Source organism: Ictidomys tridecemlineatus, chromosome 6 (genome assembly GCF_052094955.1).
Source record: "Ictidomys tridecemlineatus isolate mIctTri1 chromosome 6, mIctTri1.hap1, whole genome shotgun sequence".
NCBI classification, from domain to species: domain Eukaryota; kingdom Metazoa; phylum Chordata; class Mammalia; order Rodentia; family Sciuridae; genus Ictidomys; species Ictidomys tridecemlineatus.
In genome coordinates this window covers 64,039,673-64,061,262 of record NC_135482.1, presented here as the reverse complement: position 1 = coordinate 64,061,262, position 21,590 = coordinate 64,039,673, and the positions used below count along the sequence as shown (strand labels likewise).

Below are 21,590 nucleotides of genomic sequence, written 5' to 3'. Positions count from 1 at the left end.
GCTAAAATTAAAAAAAAAAAATCTAGTATGCTAGCAAACAAAGAAGGAATGTGAGGTGGTAGACTGCTAAGCTTGAGCCCTAGTTCAGCTCACTTGCTGTTGGACTTTGGGCTTTTTATTTTGCCCTCTCTTTGTTTCATTTTTCTCTTTGTAAAATAAAACAACAATCTCATACTTCACAAGGTTTTTGCAGAATCGAAGGGTTAGTAGGTCAGAGCATTTAGAGTGGGCCTGGCAGACGGGCACCAGTGTAAATGCTTACTCTTGGTAGTAGTGATGTGGTCTGTGATGATCAATCAAGAAACTTTCTGAGTCCTATTTGGATTTTATTTATCTGTCTTCTCCATATTTTGCACTTTCCCCCCATTGAAAACAAAACAAAAATAAGCCAGTATTCTCCTTTTCAGTCAGATGGCAACTTTGCCATGTTGTTCTTGGGGGTGAATCATAGAAAAGGGACGAAAACTGATTTTATGCAATTTGGAGGCTAAAAAGGCAAATATAGGCATGGACAAGAATGAGAGTAAAAGGGATATGCAGATGGATACTTTTGGGTTTTCTCTGACTGTAGTCATGTGACTTTCAGGAAACATCATGGTGCTTTCACCTTGCAGCCCCACCGAGGACCCTTACTATCAGCTGTGGCAGTATTGATTTTGAAAATCCATGGGATAGTGGCTTCTCTCATTCCTGCTTGGAGCCCAGGGGTGGAAATCCTCCTCAGCTTGATAATGTTTCAGTTCTGCTATAATCTGTGGTGAAGGGAGGGCAGGAGGCCTCCTAGGGAAGGAAAGGGAAAAAAAACTTCAGGAAGTAGTCTTTTCCACCCTGCCTCACTTGGTTGAAGAGAAAGTAGCTTTTAAAATAGAGTGGACGACCAGGAGTGGTAGTGCAGACCTGTAAATCCCAGTGACTTGAAGGCTGAGGTAGGAGGATCATAAGTTCAAGGCCAGCTTCCGCAGCTAATGAGAAAATTTTTAAAAATGTGGGAGAGCTGAGGAGGGAGGGAGGAGGATGAGGAAAAAGGGAAATACTAGGGAATAAATGATACTGACCAATTATATGGTTATATCATGTGCATGTACAAATATACAACAATGAATCCCATTATTATAATGCACCAATAAAGAAATGGAATAAAGAGAGAAGCTAAGGATTTCATGGGACTGAGCAACCCTGGGTTCAATACCCAGTATTGCAAAAAATATTTAAATAAAGAGTGCGTGCCTAACATGTACAATACTCTGGGTTCAATTCCCAGCATGTCAAAAAATAAAATTAAAAAAAGAACAAATTATAGATATATAAAACATATATATGCACCCACATAATTTGCTTTTTATTTTCTATATATAAAATTTTGCTTTTTAATTTTACACATATATGTAAATAATAAAATAGAGGGGGTGTTTTGTGCATATGGCTGAATTATCTATTTCTTTTCTTTCTGTTTTTGATTACCTATTTCTTGATTTGGAAATGTGAAGTAAGGAAAAGATGGCTCATTTAAATTTTAAATAAACTGCATTGATTTGTTTTTCTTTAGGGAACCTCAGGGCCTGATCCAACTACTGTATATGTAGATCTGAAATCGTTAAGACATGACAGGTATGTAGGATTGATTATTCTTAGGAAATCTAATAGAGAAAGAACACAAAGAATTCTGATCCTCAAAGCCAGCATTTCCCTTCTTTCCTTTTATATTTGTATCTCCCAGTAGCAGCATGGGAAGAAATTCATTTTTATCATTTATTCACAATAAGATTTTCATTTATAAAAAGAAAACTTTAATTCTCACAGTGGTTGCACTATTCTTTAATATTAAAATGTAATGCTTTTTGCCTGTGTAAAAATACTTTGTGACTGATATAAATTAAATTAACTAAAATGTATAGTCTCTTTCCTCTGAAAATGTAAAAATAAAAAAGATAGAATAGGCATGATAAATGAGGCAGAGTTGGGTTTTTGAAACAAGACTTTACCTGAACCCCATGGGTGAAAACCTGCCATCTCCTCCTCACTGTATAAGGAAATTTTAGTTCTGTCTCAAGGTGAGCACTGGACAGGACTCCTAGATCTTTTCCCAGGCCCCACTGGTGCATGTTCCCTGGTGTGTCTCAGGCAAGGACCCAACCTGCACAGGTGGCAGGCCTCTCTTAGGCAGCATTCTTACCCTAGGAGATTTGCCCCTCACCCCAAGGACATTTGACAATGTCTGGAGATGTTTTGGGTTGTCAAGAAAAGGGTTGCTACTGACATCTAGTGGGTAGAGGCCAGGGGTTGTTGCTAAACACCCTGCAACAAAAATTATGTGAACCAGAATGTCAGTAGTGCTGAATTAGAGAAACCCTGCCCTTGAAGGAGGAGAGACCAATGAGAGGTCATGGGAATGTAGTAGATACAGTAAAATCATTTTTTAGAGATGCTTGAATACATTAACCACTGTTCCTCTGCAGGGTTCGTCTTGTGGAACGGGGTGCTCCCCAGAGTCTGCTGCTCTCAGAGTCTGGAAAGGTACTTTCTCCTGCTAAATTGTTGAGATGGTGGGCCTTGTGGCAAGGTGGGTCACTCTAAAGAGACTTGAAGCCAAGTGAAATACTTGTATCAAAGGCAAGACTTATTTGAAATCTGCAAATAATTCTGACAGTTTCATCTTAGGTAATACTTTGAAACTCACATGGGTACATAAACAAGGATTCTGGACCTTCTGACTTTACATAAATTTTTTAAAAATCCAGTGGAAATGTTATTTTTATTGGCAAACCAGCAAAATGGAATGTTCATTATATACAAGGTGGATAGAAGAACAAAGCTTAAAAACAGCCAGGTCTATCTTTATAAATATTAAAGTTGAAAGAAAAGTCAGAGTGGAGAAGAGATTAAACATACTGGAGAGTGCACCCCATAGGGTAAGGTTTCTTGGTTAAAGTGAGAATTTATACTTGGAAGACAGTTTTGTTCACTAGGGGCTCTCTCTGTATGATGTGTCAGTCCCATGGGAGCTGACTCTGATTTCTCTCTGCCCCTGTGAACTCCTCACAATGGCATGGGGTCAATATTGCCTCATCAAATCTGTGTTTGCCACAGTCCAGAGTTAAGCATGCCACTGGAACAAGAATGAGTGCAGGTCCCGGCCCAGGTTAAAGAGAGTAGTTTTCTTCTCTTCCTTCCTCAAGGTTTTAGATATTTGAGTCCAAATAATCATAGTAGGGTTTCTGGAGTAACTTCAGACTATAGAAAGCCAACACAAAAAAGAGATTGAAGAATGGGGTTGTGGCTCAGTGGTAGAGCGCTTGCCTAGCATGTGAGGCACTGGATTTGATTCTCAGCACCATATATAAATAAGTAAAATAAAGGTCCATTGACAAATTAAACAAATATTAAAAAAAAAAAAAGAAAGAAAAGAGATTCAAGAGGGTAGGAACAGGTGACCAGAGAGGTCTTTCTTTTGATAAGCTCTGAGCCATTCTTTTAGCCAGCATCTGTTTCTTCCTTTTTGTCCTGCAGAAGATCCCCGGCACGTAAGGATCTCTTTCATAATTCCAGGAACATGGATGTCTTTTTGTTCCTCTGTAAAACTGTCCTCATGCTGTCTTCTCTTACTCATGCAGTTCCCCTCACTGTAGCCCTAGCTGATGGCTGCAGTGGAGTCTCTCAGACTATCCCTCCCTGCTCTTAGAGTTTCTGTTTTACGGGGTTTATACTGTCCTTCCTGTGAACTAGACAGATCATGAAAAAGGGAGGTTATATGCTTAAGTTATTCTACAGAATCTTGTTGGTGGTCCTGGTCAGCAGTTTCTCATTCCTCTAAAGAGATAGTAGACTGGTTCCCTGTCTTAATTTATTTTTTATATAAGTTTTTTACTATTTTTTTAGTTGTAGGTGGACACAGTGCCTTTATTTTTATTTATTTTTATGTGGTGCTGAGGATCAAACCCAAAGCCTTACTCACACTAGGTGAACACTCTAACTATGAGCCACATCCCCAGCCCCTCTCTGTTTTATTTTTGAGGGTAAATCTTATTAGACTTCTGGTCTCACCTGAGCTGAGGAAGATTCAGTTGGAGCAAAACAGATGATGTCCCCAGTTAACCCCTCAGGTCAGGTACTTCAGTGATGGTTACTTCCATCAGCTTCTCCTATTTTTGCCACTCCTACATCACCAGCAGGTCATGGCACATTTCCTAGGGGTCATTAGATTTACTCAAACCCAATGTTTGTATTTTCCCTTTGATTCTTAGATTTTACCTGGAGTGAAAGTGGTTATTGTTAATCCTGAGACCAAAGGGCCTGTTGGAGACTCTCACCTGGGTGAGGTAGGTATTCCTTTTATTTTTTATTCTGGAAAGTCAGTAGCAAAAGACTTTAGAGTTCACATTTCTAAAAGCTAGTAAAACTGTGGACTTAACTTGCTTCATTGTGAATAGTTCATTTTCTATAAGCCAGGAGTCTGAAGTAAACAGGGAGGGGAGATTGAGATGAGATCTAGTGAAGATTTAGGGCTAGGGATATAGCTCATTGTAAAATACTTTGTCTAGTTATGTGCAAAGCCCTGGGTTCAATTTCTAGTGGGGGGGGGAGGGAGGGGGGGGAAGGAGGAGGGAGAGGAGGGGGAGGAGGAAGGGGGTGGAAGGAGGAAGAGGGGGAGGGGGAGTGAAAATTTAGGTTCCCAAACTAGATGTTATCCCAGATCTGTCCACTGTCATTCTATTAGCTAGAAAGGAAATTGCAAATCCTATTTGTTCCCACCTTTTAAAGGCTGGAAATGAAAGGAGCCACATATATAAAGTTAAAAAATGTATGCAAGTGTTGTATTCTAAAATATATCCATTTTAATGTTTTAATAAAAATATTCAAAAACACTTTTCTTCCCCCCAAGTCTTTGAGGGACACTAATGTTTGATCTTATCGTTTAGTGGAAAGAGTCTTGTAACTGCAGAAGCCAGATGATCTGGGCTTCACCAGTTATGCTTTTCAACACTGAGCGAAGTTAGTTCTCTCTGGGTCTCTCCCCCATTTATAAACAACTTACCTCAACAACAAAGGAGAATCATGATAGTTAATGCAAAAAGTGTCTATCTCATAATTCTCAATAAATAACAGCAGCTATTATTATCATGGTTGTCAGCTTTTGCTGTTCACAATGTCCTGTGGTATCTCCCTGAGGGCTTTGTACCATAGTTATACCAGAAGCACAGCGATGGCTGCTTGGTACAGTTGTGATACTCTGGAAGCAAGTGAGAAGTGAGCCAGAGAGGCAGTGCAGCCCCCAGTGCCAGCCACCTCTAGTTTTTCCTCTTAGGTAAATTACTCAACTCCTTGTTTTTTCATCTGTAACACCGGGATAATAATAGTGTGACCTATATTGTCACATCCTATATGTCAGGATCATCAGAAATCAGGCAACTGCCCTTATTACTGCAATTGTGTTACTAATATGAAAATGAGATTTTACAAAATCACAAAAATCTGTCCTAGAAAAATTGAATTGATATAGTTGTCTATTCCTGTTGAAATGTGACCACTGCCCTTTTCTTGTAGATCTGGGTGAATAGTCCCCATACAGCTAGTGGCTACTACACCATCTATGATAGTGAGACTCTTCAAGCTGATCATTTCAACACTCGCCTCAGCTTTGGGGATGCTGCTCAGACACTCTGGGCTCGGACAGGATACCTTGGGTTTGTCCGCAGAACTGAGCTCACAGCAGCCACTGGAGGTATCTTCCACCACTTACTTCTCCCCATTTGAGTTGTTTCATTGGCTGGCTTCCTTCCACCTGTCTGAGTAGTATGAAGTGTATTTAATTGTCCCCGTCAATGCCTCTTGAACCCATAAGTGAATTTATATGAATTTATTCATTTGAGGTAACACTGCTCTCTGAAGTGTCTGGGAAGGGAGCACTCAGGGCAATTGCATGAGCTTCCTGGAACCGAGTATTAGTAGTACTGGACAGCTGTAGAGATGGACCTGAACATGAGTAAATACCCAAGGCAAAATGAGACTTCTCAGCCCTATAGGGCTGATTCCAAACCCTTAACAAGCTCCCGGGACAGGTGTTACCTGTCTCTCAACCCTGTACACAGTTTGGGGACTTGAAAGAACAGCCCTAATCCTAGGGATGGGGTGAGGGTGGTAATTCTGGGGAGTCAGTTTGCTTATCATGTTGGATATAAGCCTGTGATTTGAAGGCTCTCATGTAGCATTTCCTCCACCCCCTGCCCTGTTGATCAACATGTGTTCTCTGCTGTCCAATTTTAACCTTTCTTCCTGACTGGCATTTAAAGCCACTTGAAAGTACCCAACACTAACTGTACCACACACTGAAGAACTGACATAGATAACTTGCTGCACTTTAAAGGTCTAAATTGGACCTTACCATTCCTCCTTAGCTTCTTGCAATTGTTCCACACCAAGCAGGTTCCATCATTTTTCAAAAGAGCACATATGCACCCTGTGCTTTTAACTCCAACATTATGTTGCATTCAGCATTTGTCTGAACCATATGTATGTTCTTTTTGTCAGAGCGTCATGACGCATTATATGTGGTGGGAGCTTTGGATGAAACACTGGAGCTGCGAGGATTACGATACCACCCAATTGATATTGAGACCTCAGTGTCTCGAGTCCACAGGAGCATTGCTGAATGGTAACTTTCCCCACACTGTTCTCTACCTCAGCTTTAGTAGTGATTAAAAATTAATCAGGTTAGTCAGCCATTCATTACAAACACCTACCTACAGATAGAACTCCATGACAAGTTAAGAAAAATAAATTGACTTTTGTCTTCGATGAATGGTCTGCCTTGGCAAAGCCTATTCACAGGAGCCAGAGAAGGCTACAGAGATACCAGGGAACACTGAAGCTTATTCTATGGAACACTGTGGAACTGAGTCTTTTTTAAAAATTCTTATTTATTTATGTATTTTTGTGGTGCTGGGGATTAAACCCAGGTCCTTGTGCTTTCAAGGCAAGCACTCTACCAACTGAGCTATATTCCCAGCCCAAATTGAGTCCTTTTGAAAGAATAAGCTTTTAATTAGAAAGGACTAGCAGATCATCTGCCTCTAGGAAGTTGGTGTAGTATGGTGGGAAGAATCATGACTTTAAGGTCAAAAGACTTTTTGTGTTGGGTTGGGGGTTACTGGGAATTAAATCCAAGGTCACTTTACTACTGAGCTACATCCCCAGTCTTTTTTGTTTTTTGAGACAGGGTCTCACTGAGTTGCTGAGGCTTGCCTTGAACTTGAAATCATACTGTCTCAGCTTCCTGAATAGCTGGGATTACAGGCCTGCAGACTCCACTCTCCATATTGCTTTCTTCGTCAGTAAAATACTTTTTTCCACTTCCAATTGCCAGCAGGGTCAAATCAGCTTTTGTTCTTAAATTGTTAGTGGGGAGCAAAGTAAAAGAATCAGTGTTATTTTCTCATCCAATTCCCCTCTCACGGCAGGAATTACCCCTGTTTTTCCTGATAAAGATCATCCTATCTCATAATGACTTAAAATTCCTTAAAATGAAAACCCTGTGGTTTTTACCTGGGTTCTTCACTATACAGAACCCATCCACTGTCTTTTCTACTCATTTAAAAGTCTGCATCCTTCACCAGTTTTTTCCCCTGCTAAATAGCCAGTTTTTCTGATGGTGGTTCATGCTTTCCATGTACTAGTTTTTCTAAAGATGTCTTGTCAGAATCTCTCCCCAGAATAAGACCTGAATGACACTCTGACCAAGGCAAGAATGTTTTTCAACAAAAAAGTATGTGGAAAGCTATGTGGAAAGCATGCAGAGAAACTGTATGCCATGGCTGCATTCAGATTTTAGATGGTTGGCTTTTACTGCAACCAGATAATTGTGTTTAGTTTTCTTTAATGATCTGAACCTCTTTTTAAAAGTTTAACTCTGTATAAACAAGTCAGATCATATGTTCTAACTTAGTAATTCCACTAAAAGGAGTTAATGTCTCCACTGTATCTTACAGCACTTTTACACATAGGGAACACTTGTGTGGGACACTTATTAGCTCATTTGAGGTCAGACAGGCTCTCTTCATGTTCAGTTTAAGAATATTATCTTAGATGGGGCTAGAGAAGTGGCTCAAGTGGTAGCGTGCTCATCTGGCATGCGTAAGGCACTGGGTTTGATGCTCAGCACCACATAAAAATAAAATAAGGATATCGTGTCCACCTAAATCTAAAAAATAAGTATTAAAAAAAAAAAAGAATATCATCTTAGAGCTGGACGCAGGAACATATGCTGTAATCCCATCTACTTGGAAAGTTGAGGCAAGAGCATAACAATTTCAAGGCTATCTTGGGCAACTTAGACCCTGCCTCAAAATAAAATTTTAAGGGCTGGGGATGTTGAGATTATCCACAGAGCACTTGCTTAGCATGTAGGAGGCTATGGGTTCCATACCTAGTATCACAAAAAATAAACAGATAAAATTTAAATTTATTTTTATCTTAGAGCTCTTTTGTTGCAAATACCAGAAACTCTCCTCAAAAAAGTTTAAGTGAAAGAAAAAGCCATACATACATACATTGACTTAATTTTCTTCATGATTCTTTGTACCTCTGGCCATCCTAGAATGTTCAAACACATGTGTCCTCAGTTCCAGTGACCAGCTACAAACTGTAGTCCTCTCCAATACCCCAGGAGATTTTGGCTCATTTATTAGCTGTGGTCACCGGGTCAAGGTCATGTATTACAACATGACTTTTGGCCTTCTAGTTGGGATCCGGGAGAGAAAGCAGTTCTCAGAGAAATGGGCATCAGTCTTGGCAGGTACTGTAAAAGATGGTTGGAAATGTAATGGCACATTAACTGAATGTTATTGAAATTTCAGTGCTGTGTTCACGTGGACCAACTTGCTTGTGGTGGTTGTGGAACTGTGCGGCTCTGAACAGGAAGCTCTAGATCTGGTTCCTTTAGTGACCAATGTGGTCCTAGAAGAGCATTACCTCATCGTTGGTGTTGTGGTTGTGGTGGACCCAGGTGTCATCCCAATCAACTCCAGAGGAGAGAAGCAGAGGATGCACCTCCGTGACAGCTTCCTGGCTGACCAGTTAGACCCCATCTATGTGGCTTACAACATGTAGCTATCCTTCTAGGGGCTGCCAAGGCCATCCCAAGAATCAGAAAGACTGAAGACCCATGGCTAGGAGCTAGTTTCTAAATGATGTGAAATAAGCTGAGATGCCTGCATTATATCCTTCATCTCATCCTGTGGAATTCTGCAATCATACAATACACAGGAAAGGGGAATTCTGTGGTGGCAAATGAAGAAAATGTTAACAGTCTATTAGACCTTAGCTTTGACCAGCGTGAACAACACGTAACTAAAGCAATTATTTGCATGTTGCATTTTTTTCATCTGTTGTACATATTTTCATATTTTTACCTAATGCCATTTTAGAATTTTTTTAAGGGAGTTTAATGAATTCACATGAAGGGGTAGTCTGAATTATACAGCTACCCGCTCTGTACTGTATTTTGCTATTTTCCCTTAGCTAGATGTTTTGTGGGTTTTGTTAACATAAAATTACTCAGCTTAACTTTCAGTCAGCTCATAAGCAAATCAGTTAACCCACAGAATATGAGAATTACTTATATATATATATATATATACACATATATATACATATATATGTAATTCTTCACTGTAAAACATTTTGATCAGTGTTTTAAACATGTAAATAAGAATACTTATAATTCAGCTGAACAATTGAAAAATTGACACATATAATTACAGCAACCAAAGTAGAATCATTTCTACTTTGAGAGAATTCCAATATTCTCTTGATGTAGTGATATTGATTAGGTGACTAAAAAGTGCAAATTGCAAGTTTTGCTGCACATTGTTCTGTCTTTGTTGGCTGGTGTATTTTATAAACTAAATCTGCCTATGTTTGTTTTTAAAGCTTGCATTCCCAATGTCAGCTTAAGCTTCTAAGGATTCAGTCTGTATGAGCTGAAAATCTCCATTTAAATTGAAATTTAAGAAAAAGCAAGAATATATCAGATCCTACCTATTCAAAGGAACCACAGTAATTGATTCTGGCCCTGGTGTTGGAACTATCTTTCACAGTGAGTGACTACAGAATTTAGAATATCCTCTTTTTCCAGGCCCTTTAATCTGCCTACAGTTCATACTTACATAGAGCTTTTGCTTTCTGAAAATTGAGGATTGCTCTCTGTCCTTTCAGTTCATAAGGGAAAAGCATTTAAAACCAAGAATAATAGACTGGGAGGGCAGTAGGATCAGTGATCACATGGAACCGTGAGGCCACGTTACTGCACATCTCAAAACAGACCAGATTGCTTTGCCAGAATAGCCAGGTTTATGCTGAAATAGGGGAAGTCTGATGTATGCAGGAAACTCTTATGAAATAACTGTTGTCCAGGCCAAGCAGACTGAGTGTGAAACTGAGTTTGGCTTCTGGCTCAGTTTCCTTACTTTGGTCTGATACTTCATGTATTTGAATATAGTTAAATTTTATTATTTTTTTCTTACAGAAATATTTTTTAAAACTAACCTCAAAAGTGAAAAGAATTAACTTGTTAAATCAGAACGGTTCTCTTTGAACCATTCTGGTCTATTGTGTAAATATTTATTTAGACTATTTTAATAATACATATTATTTACCCCACTGTAACATCATGTAAACTAAATGTGTTTTTAAACAATTTGTAAGACTTGTAATTACCCTGAAAATAAGGTTTATAAAGCAAAGACCAGACCCTTCACTAGGGCAGCACTCCCAGGCCGCCTTTACGTCTCATGACTCAACTCAAAGCCACTTTATGATGGACTCCCGTTTACACAGTTATTTTTCTCCCAGCTCATTCTCCATAGAGGGAAGACCTCAAGATACTTTCCAGTTCAGATCTCTCTTTCAGTGTTTCAGAGGGAATTAATTTACATGGGGGAGGTTCTAGCATGTACAGAAAAGAAGCATTTCCACTGGGGCAAATGCAAAATCCCAGCGTCTAGCAATGGTTTGGTTTGCAGAGAAAATTACCTGCTTATTTGAAATGTAACATTCTTAAAATAATTTTTAATGACTAACAAAAGCAGGGGAGGCTGAGTATTAATTAGTTCTATTCTCCACAATCTCTCAATTGTAAGAAGCTATAAGCAGTCTCTTTCCTGCGGGTTGGTTGATTATTCTTACAAACATGAATAGGGTATCAGCATCTAGCCACACTGTCAACTATAAATGTATTGTGAGCCACATGTGTAATTTATGATTTTCTAGTAACCATATTTTAAAAAATAAATAGGTGATATTGATTTTAATATATTTAACCCAACATATCAAAAATACTTTCTGAATGTGAAACAGTATGAAAATTATTAGATGTTTTACTTTTTTCATACTAAGTATTTAAAATCCAGCGTGTATTAAACACATCTCGATTTGGACTAGTCTTATTTCAATGCTTCAGTAGCCGAATGTTAGGCTAGGGCTACTGTTTTGGGCAGCACAGACCTATTTTCATTCCTTCAAGTTCAGTATTCTATTCATCTCAGAGTATGGCCAACTCCCATTCATTTCAGGCTGATAATCTATTTTGTCAATCCTCAAGCCTCCATTTATCTTTATTTCTTTTCCTTGCTGATGTGTAGCTGCTTTACTAATTTCTTGCATATCCCCCAGAGTGGACTGTGCTAGTGGAAGAAAGAAAACTGAGAGCTGTCCTTGGGGAACCTCATGACTAACTCTGGGAAAGTGTTCCTAGGATGAAAAAAGAGTCCAATCTTAGCCTCCATGGTGTTTGTGGAGTCATCTGCAGATTTAAGGTCTATCTTAAGGTTTATTGCAGACTTAGTTTAATTTTTTTTTTTTTCTTGATAACACAGTGCTCTTTTTCTTTCCACGTGAAGTGGAACTTTTGTGGTAGAACTGACTCTTAAAGCATGCCTAAAAGGCCATTACTGATAAAATAAACAACAACCCCCAACCTTCCCACAGCCTTTCCAGTCCTCAGAAACATATTCTGTCTGGGTTTTTATGCTGTGGGGGTGGAGGCAACACTTAGCAGTATACCCTCATCTTAAGAGAAATCTTTTGGTCTTAAAGTTTCAGAACCTCTTCCTGGTTCTCAGCAGAAGCAACTGAAAAGTTCTTAAAACTAGTGATACAAGCTATCTTGTGCATCAGTGAGACCCTGGAATGCCCATCTCACTAATTGGCATCAGTGAACCCATATAGTCTTTTAATTCCTGCTGTACAAGGGCCCAGTTCTCCCCAGTACACAGCTGTCTTTTCTCCTGCAGTTGTGTTGCCTGGGGCTGTTTAGGGACCATTGCCTCAGTTGGTCTGGTGTGTCTCCTTTAGTCCCTGGGACAGTGTTGGCTTAATGCTTTCCTTGAATCAATAAAGGGCCTGAGGCCTTACATTTGTGTTAAGGTCTCTCCCCAGGCACGGTGCTCAATATCTTGGCCAAATAAATTACTTTTCTTGAATATCCAGGAATCCTTCAGACTAAAGCAAGAGGAGTTATCACCTCACCCTCAAAACTCCAACATGATCTATGCCTTAGTGTTATTTTTGTTGTCTGCTTTGATGTAAAATCAGGAGTGTTTGGAGCAAGAAGCTGCAGTACTCCAAATACACAATAGGCCTTTTCTTTACCATTCATACCTTTCTGGTTTAGGTATATATATATATAGATGGGCCATGTTATTTGTCCAGAGAAAGAGATTGTAAAGATATAAGAATAATTTTTTAGTCCTAAATGCTGTTCTGTTTACTTTCTGTCAATATATTTACCTGTGTCAAATTCAAACTATAGTACTGTGTAATTATGTATAAAATTTTTTTTATTTATTTGAAATTAGACTAGATATACATTTTTAAAATTTAACATCTGGCTGGACAGTGTTCTATTAACTCATCAAATGTGTTTTCCTTTGTCTTGTGTTAATAAATATTGATGCCTGATTGTGTTTAATCCTTCATGCATTCGGTGGGGGCTAGGGAATTGAGAGAATTTTGTATGGGAGTGTGTCTATCTATATGCCTAGCTATATCCCCAACCAGGAATTGGTAGATTTTACATTGAAGTTCGGGCAGTAAGACGCAACAGTAGCTGGAGTTATGTAAGAAACACAGATAACCAAACTCAAATGTGATTGAAGGAAGTGAGGTTAAGGAACAACTATGTCATTTGAAAAATTGAGGAGCTTCAGAGCTTTTTTTGGGGGGGGGGTAGTGAAATCAGGGGTATTTTGCCACTGTACTACATCCCCAGCCCTTTATTATTTTTATTTATTTGTTTATTTTGAGAAATGATCTTAATAATTTGCTGAGGGTCTCACTGAATTACTAAGAGTAGTCTCAAACTTGAGATCCTCCTGTCTCAGCCTTTCCAGTCACCAGTATTACAGACATGTACCTCTGTGAAGTTTGTTGTAGGACTTTATTTTTTTTTGTGGTTCTGGGGATTGAACCCAGGGCATTGTGCATGCAAGGCAAGCACTCTACCAACTGAACTAGCCCTGTTGTAGGACTTTTTAAAGGTAATGATTATACTTCAGTTTCCTCTTACCTACATGGCATTTGGTAGTTTTAAACTTTGGATCATAAGCTTGAATTCTTTTTTTAAATATTCTTTTAGTTGTAGATGGGCATGATACCTTTATTTATTTTTACACAGTGCTAAGGATCGAACCCAGTGCCTCACACATACCAGACAACTGCTCTACCACTGATCCACAATCCCAGTCCAGTAAGTTTGTTTTTTATAATCCATAATAGGGCTGGATGTCAGCTTCTCCTAAAAATTTGCTCTTTTTTTCCCCTGGTTTTAGAAAACCTAATGGGAGTACATCAAATTGAGCATGTTCTCAGATACTGAAGCTGGTCCATGAATTAGGGTCTAAGTAACCAGGTACAGTGGTACATGCCTGTAATCCCAGCAAGTCAGGTGGACAAGGCAGAAGGATCACAAGTTGAAAGCCAGCCTGGGCAATTTACTAAGATCCTGACTCAAAAAGGACTGGGAATATAGCTCAGTGGTAGAATGGGTTCACATCCCAGTACCCCCCCCCCCAAAAAAAAGAATCACAGTCCAAGGTATTTTGGCAGGTAGGACATTTTTTTTTTCATTTAACAGGCATTTATTAAGTGCCTATTTACTAAGCACAAGGCACTGTGTCAACAGCTAAAGCAAGAGAAAAATATCAAGTCGCAGGCTGGGGTTGTGGCTTGAGGTAGAGAGCTCGCCTTGCATGTGTGAGGCGATCCTCATGTGGTTTGATCCTCAGCACCAAATAAAAATAAAATGAAGATATTGTGTTCACCTAAAGCTAAAATATAAATATTTTTTGAAGATCCTTTAAAAACAAAATCAAGTCACTGCCTTCAAGGAGATACAGGAAAATAATCACAATATGATGTAGTATATATGATAAAAGTGAGAGCAGAGATGGACTGTGTGAACGGGTAGAAGACACCCAATCCAGTGACGAGGGGAAATAGTGAGGAATAGCATGCTGCAGGAGGTTCACATCTGAACTGAGTTTTGAACGATGAGATAGCCAGATGCCATGTTTTTTTTTTTGTTGTTGTTGTTTTGTGCCAGGGATTGAACCCACTTAATCACTAACCCATATCCCTAGCACTTTTTTGTATTTAGAGACAGGATGTCATTGAGTTGCTTAGGGCCACCCTTTTGCAGAAGCTAGCTTTGATCCTCCTGCCTCAGTCTCCCAAGTTGCTGGGATATAGACGTGCACCACTGCGTCTGACCTCAGATACTGTTTTTCACTGCATAATTTTTGCAGATTCTATGCCAAACTTTTTTTGAAAACATGAAGCAGCTTTTTTTTTTTTTTTGGTCCTCCCTGAACTGGGGGCTTAACCCAGTGGCACTCTTCTGCTGAGCTACATACATCCTCAATCATGCACCAAATTACATGAAAAAAGAACTTCAGGACATTGAATTCTGCATAGATCCCAACACAACAATACTGGGAGATTTCAATACACTCTTATCACCAATAGACAGGTCATCAATAAAGATATCTCCAACCAAAACAACACTATAAATCAAATGGACCTAAGGGACATCTATAGAATATTCCACCTCAAAACAGCTGAATTCATCGTCTCAGCTGAATATGGAACTTTTTCCAAAACAGATCATATTCTAGGCCACAAAGCAATTCTTAGCAAATAAAAGAAAATCGATATAATCTCAAGTATCCGATCAGGTCCTAATGGAATTATAATAGAAATCAACAGCAAGAGAAATAATAGAAACAACATAAATACAGAGAGATCGAGCAATACACTCTCAATGAAGAATGTATCACAAAAGAAAATGAGAATAGAAATTAAGAAATTCTTAGAAATGAATAAGAACAAAGATATAGCATATTGAAATCACTGGCACAGTGTGAAAGAAGTTTGAATTAGAAAATTTATAGCACTGAGTGCCTACATTAAAAAATGAGTGAGGTCCTAAATAAATAAGGTTTTGCTCCATCAAGGTCCTAGAAAAAGAACAAACTAATCCCAACCAGTAGAAGACAGGGAAATAATTAAGATCATAGCTCAAATCGATGAAATTGAGAATAAGAAAAACTATAGTGAGGATCAATGCAATGAAGAGTTGGTTCTCTGAAAAGATAAAAAGAAGAATGACAAACCCTTAGGCAAACTGACCAAAAGAAAGAGAAGGAGCAAATCAAAACAGATCAGAAATAAAAGAAGAGATATCACCACAGAACTTTCTGAAAAAAGAGGATTATCAGAACTTATTTTGAAAATTGATACTCTAATAAACTTGAAGACCTGGAAGATAATGACAGATTTCTAGATACATATGACCTGCCCATATTGAATCAGGAAGATACAGAAAACCTAAACAGAATAGAAACTTAAACAGCAATTAAAAGACTCCTAAAAAGAAAAGTCTAGAAACTGATGGATTCTCAGCTGAATTCTACCAGTCTTTACAGAACTTAACACCAGTCTTTCTCGAATTAGTCCATGAAACTGAAAGAGAGGGAATGTTCCCAAGTACACTTTATAAAGTCAGTATAATCCTGATAATAAAACTCTGGTTTTAGATGCATCAAGGAAAGAAAACTACAGATTATATACACATACACACACACACACACATACACACACACACACATGTTTGTGTGTATATATGTAGATATATATGAAAAAATATGTGAAGATATATAAAAGATAAAAAGAAAACCAGCAAAGGGAGGATCTACACTAAAGGGATATTCAACCAAAGGAAAAACTACATCAAATTAAAAACCAGAAATAATAAAAATGACAGGGTATTATATTTCAATAATAGCCTTGAATGTTAATGGCCTAAACTCATCAATCAAAAGGACTGGCAGATTGGATTAAAAAGCAAGGCCCAATAATATGCTATCTTCAAGAGACTCACCTCATGGGAAAAGACATCTACAGGCTGAAGGTGAAAGGATGGGGAAAAAAATATTACTCATATGGATTGCTTAAACAAGCAGGGTTTTCCATCATCTCTGATAAAGTAGACTTCAAGCCAAAGTTAATTAGAAGAGACAAAAAGGACATTTCATACTTCTTAAGGAAAGTGTATATCAGCAAGTTATAACAATTGTAAATATTTATGCCCCAAACAATGGCACATCTACGTACATCAAACAAATCCTTCTCAATTTCAAGAATCAAATAGACCACAACACAATAACACTGGGTGACTTTAACACACCTTTTTCACTACTGGACAGATCTTCCAAACAAAAACTAAATAAACTATAGAACTAAATAATAAAATCAGTAATTTAGACTTAACAGACATATATAGAATACTTCATCCATCAATGAGCGAATATACTTTCTTCTCAGCAGCATATGTCTCCTTCTCTAAAATAGACCAATCTTATGCCACAAAGCATAAGAAATTTTAAAAAAGAGATAATACCCTGCATTCTATCAGATCACAATGTAATGAAATTAAAAATCAATAAGAAAATACAAAATAGAAGCTACTCTAACAAATGAAGACTAAATAATACACTATTGAATGAAGAATGGATAGTAGAAGTCAAGGATGAAATAAAAAAAATTCTTAGAGGTAAATGAGAATACTGATACAACATATCAAAATCTCTGGAACACTATAAAGGCGGTACTAAGAGGAAAGTTTATTGCATTGAGTGCTTTCATTAAAAGAATAAGAAATTAACAAATAAATGACCTAACACTACATCTCAAAACCCTAGAGGGGAAAAAAAAAAAAAAAGAACAAATCAACACCAAAAACAGAAGACAGGAAATAATTTAAATCAGAGCTAAAATTAAAGAAATCAAAACAAAAGAATTTGAAAAATTGACAAAACAAAAAGTCGCCTCTTTGAAAAAATAAATAAAATAGATAAACCCCTGATCATGTTAATGAAGAGAAAAAGACAGAAAACTCAAATTACTAAAATACAAGATGAAGAAGGAAGTATCATAATGGACCTGTCTGAAATACAGAAGATAATTAGAAACTATTTTGAAGATTTATACTCCAATAAAATAGAAAATATTGAAGACATCTGCAAATTTCTAGAGACATATGACCTACCCAGACTAAATGAGGAGGTCACACATGATTTAAATAGGTCAATTTCGAGTAATGAAATAGAAAATGCCATCAAAAGCCTCTCAACAAAGAAAAGCCCAGGACCAGATTCTCAGCCAAGTTCTACAAGACTTTCAAAGAAGTATTAACACCAATGCTCCTCAAAGTATTCCATGAAATAGAAAAAGAGGGAACCCTCCCAACTCATTATCTGAGGCTAATATTACCTTGATAACAAAACCAGACAAAGTCACATCAAGGAAAGAAAACTTCAGACCAATATACCTGATGAACATAGATGCAAAAATTCTCAATAAAATTCTGGCAAATTGGGCTGGGTTGTGGCTCAGCAGTAGAGTGCTTGCCCAGCATGTGTGAGGCCCTGGATTCAAACGTCAGCACCATAAATAAATAAATAAAATAAAGGTATTGTGTCCAACTAAATATTACAAAAAAATCTGGCTGGGGTTGTGGCTTAGTGGTAGAGTGCTTGCCTAGCACATGTGATGCCCTGGGTTCAAGTCTCAGCACCACATAAAATAAATAAATAAATAAATAAAGCTATTGTGTCCAACTACAACTAAAAATATTTTTCAAAAATTCTGGCAAATTGCAAATAAAAACCTATTAAAAATATAGTTTACCACGATCAAGTGGGGTTCATCCCAGGATGCAGGGTTGGTTCAAGAAATGGAAATCAATAAACATAATTCATCAGACTAATAGACTTTAAAACAAGAATTATATGATCATCTCAATAGATGCAGAAAAAGCTTCTGACAAAATACAGCACATCTTCATGTTCAAAACACTAGAAAAACTAGGGATAGTAGGAACACACCTCAACATTGTAAAAGCTATATAATGCTAAACCCAAGGCCAGATTCATTCTAAATGGAGAAAACTTGAAAGCATTCACTGTAAAAACTGGAACAAGACAAGGATGTCCTCTTTTCACCACTTCTATTCAACATCATCCTTGAAACTCTAACCAGAGCAATTAGAAGAAAGAAATTAAAGGGATACAAATAGGTAAAGAGGAACTCAAACTATCACTATTTGCTGATGACATGATTCTATATCTAGAAGATCCAAAAAATTCTACCAGAAAACTTCTAGAACTAATAAATAATTCAGCAAAGTAGCAGGATATAAAATCAACACCCAGAAAGTCAAAACACATTCCTATACATCAGTAATGAATCCACTGAAAGAGAAATTAGAAAAACTACTCCATTCACAATAGTCTCAAAAAATAAAGTACTTGGGAATCAATTTAACAAAAGAGGTGAAAGACTTCTACAATGAAAACTACAGAACACTAAAGAAAGAAATTGAAGAAAACCTCGGAAGATGAAAAGATCTCCCATGCTCCTGGATAGACAGAATTAATATTATCAAAATGGCCATACATATGTTATACATATATAATGCAATTCCTATAAAAATCCCAATAACGTTCTTCATAGGAAGATAAAAAGCAACCATGAAATTCATTTGGAAAAATAAGAGACCTAGAATAGAATAGCCAAAGCAATCCTTAACCTCCCCCCCCCCAAAAAAAAAGTGATGCAGGAGGCATCACAATCCAGACCTTAAACTATACTACAGAGATATAATAACAAAAACAGCATGGTATTGGCACCAAATGTAGTCCAATGGTACAGAATAGAGGACACAGAGAAAAACTCACATAAATACAGTTATCTCATACCAGAGAAAGGTGCCAAAAACATTCACTGGAGAAGGTAGCCTATTCTATAAATGGTACTGGGTAACCTGGAAATCCATATGTAGCAAAATGAAGTTAAACCTCTATCTCTTACCCTGCACAAAAATCAACTATAAGTAGTCAAAGTCTTAGGCACTAGAACAGAGACCCTGCAACTAATAAAAGAAAAAGTAGGCCCAAATCTTCACCATGTCAGCCTAAGATCTGACTTCCTTAGCAAGACTAGCAAGACTCCTAAAGCACAAGAAATAAAATCAGGAATAAATAAATGTGATGGATTCAAACTAAAAAGCTTCTTCTCAACAAAAGAAACAATAAGATGAAAAGACCCTACATTTTGAGAGAAAATTTTTGCCACATGCAAAAAAGAGCACTAATCTCCAGGATATGTAAAAATCTTAACACACACACACACAAAAATCAATAAATGGGCTAAGGAGCTGAACAGATAATTATCAGAAGAAGATATACAATCAACAAATATATGAAAAAATGTTCAACATCTCTAGTAATTAGAGAAATGCAAGTCAAAACTACTCTAAAATTTCATCTCATGCTAGTCAGAATGGCAATTATCAAGAATACAAACAACAATAAATGTTGGTGAGGATGTGGGGGAAAAGGCACACTCATATGTTGCTGGTGAGGCTGCAAATTGATGCAACCACTATGAAAAGCAGTATGGAGATTCCTTAGAAAACTTGGAATGGAACCACCATTTGACCCAGCTATCTCACTTCTTTGTTTATACTCAAAGGACTTAATATAATTAACACAGCCACATCAATGTTTATATGTATATATGTTAATGTTTTTATACACTTCAGAGTGTGAGTCATACACACTCCTTAGGTTTAAATCACTATCTGGCTCAAAAGGTCAAAAGCAGAAAAGGGGTGCTGGGGTTGTGGCTCAGAGGAAGAGTTCTTGCCTAGGATGTGTGAGGCACTGGGTTTGATCCTCAGCACCATATAAAAATAAATAAAATAAAGGTATAGTGTTCATCTACAACTAAAAAATATATGTATTTTTTAAAAAAACAGAAGAAGAGTTATCTCCACTAAATCAGGTTTCTACAATAAGAATCTCAAGTACAATTTCACAAAAGATTTGTGAAAATTTGTTTTGCCAAAAACATACTAAAGTTCACCATTTGCCATTTATATCACTATAAAGCCCTAAAAGAACATCTAGAAAAAATTTTAAAAAGCATAAAGAAAAAAAAACTCAGAATAAAGTAATTCCTTATCCAGAGATATATATGTATATATAAAGTAATATTTTAGGGTTGGGGCTGTAGCTCAGTGGCAGAGTGCTTGCCTTGTACCTGTGAGGCACTGGGTTCAATCCCCAGCATCACATTAAAAAAAAAAAAAATTAAAGGCATGCTGTCCATCTACAACTATTTTTTAAAACATAATATGTGCCAAGCAAGCACTCTGCCACTGAGCTACATCCCGAGCCCTTTTTACTTTTTTGGTACTGGGGATTGAACTCAGGGACACTTAACCACACCCTCAGCCCTTTTTTGCTTAGCGCCTTTCTAAGTAGCTGAGGCTGGCTTTGAACTCGCAATCCTCCAGCTGATGAGATGGGATTACAGGCGTGAGCCACTGCGCCCCGCCCTTTTTAAATTTTTTTAAGACAGGCTCTCACTAAGTCCCTCAGGCTGGTCTCAAACTTTGGATCCTCCTTCTGCGTAGCTGGGACTGCAAGACACAAGGATTACAGGTGTGTGCCATAGCATCTACTTTCTACTAAACTTTTCATAAACACTTTTTAAAAAGTTGGAAGAAATCTGTGCACCAAAATGCCACACTCTACTGGCGCCTCGTTTTGCTTTGTTTTAAATCAATCTGTGTATAAAGTCCTTTCAGTTAGGACGTAGTTCAAAGGTAAGACTTGGCCTAGCATGTGTGAGGCTCTGGGTTCAATACCCAGCATCGCAAAAAACAGAAAAAATTCTTTCACATAAATGATCTAACTCTACTCATAGAATTAAGAATTATCACTGGGTGTGGCGGCACACGGCTGTTTAACAGCGACTCGGTGGGGTGAAGCAAGAGGACTGCAATTCGAGGCCAGCCTGGCAAACTTAGTGAGACCCTGCCTCAAAAAATAAAAAGGGTACAGTATTCAGTGGTAGAGCACCCCGGCTTCAACCCCCAATACCGAAAACAAAGCTCTGAGTGAACTAAGAAAAGCTGAGGAAGACAAGCCTCAAGCCCTTTCTCCTTACGAGAAGCGGATAGGGCAGGCATCAAA

General features: G+C 37.8%; 1 protein-coding gene and 1 long non-coding RNA gene across 7 annotated transcripts in view; one reads left to right on the top strand and one right to left on the bottom strand.

The window, feature by feature from the left end:
• The window catches only part of Dip2b (disco interacting protein 2 homolog B), a 239,212-nt gene extending 226,261 nt beyond the window's left edge, over positions 1-12,951 (top strand). For all 6 annotated transcript variants that reach the window (XM_078014696.1, XM_021726156.3, XM_078014694.1 and 3 more), the window contains 6 exons: positions 1,547-1,608; positions 2,457-2,514; positions 4,242-4,316; positions 5,542-5,719; positions 6,526-6,649; positions 8,850-12,951. In XM_078014696.1, the coding sequence (XP_077870822.1) occupies positions 1,547-1,608; positions 2,457-2,514; positions 4,242-4,316; positions 5,542-5,719; positions 6,526-6,649; positions 8,850-9,102 (750 nt within the window). In that variant the 3' untranslated portion in view covers positions 9,103-12,951. The remainder of the gene's footprint in view (positions 1-1,546; positions 1,609-2,456; positions 2,515-4,241; positions 4,317-5,541; positions 5,720-6,525; positions 6,650-8,849) is intronic.
• On the bottom strand, positions 306-8,890 carry LOC144364837 (uncharacterized). Its single transcript, XR_013422916.1, has 2 exons — positions 8,544-8,890; positions 306-780 (listed from the first exon to the last, which is right to left on the bottom strand). It is a non-coding gene; the product is annotated as an uncharacterized LOC144364837 (long non-coding RNA).
• Positions 12,952-21,590: the final 8,639 nt, after the last annotated feature.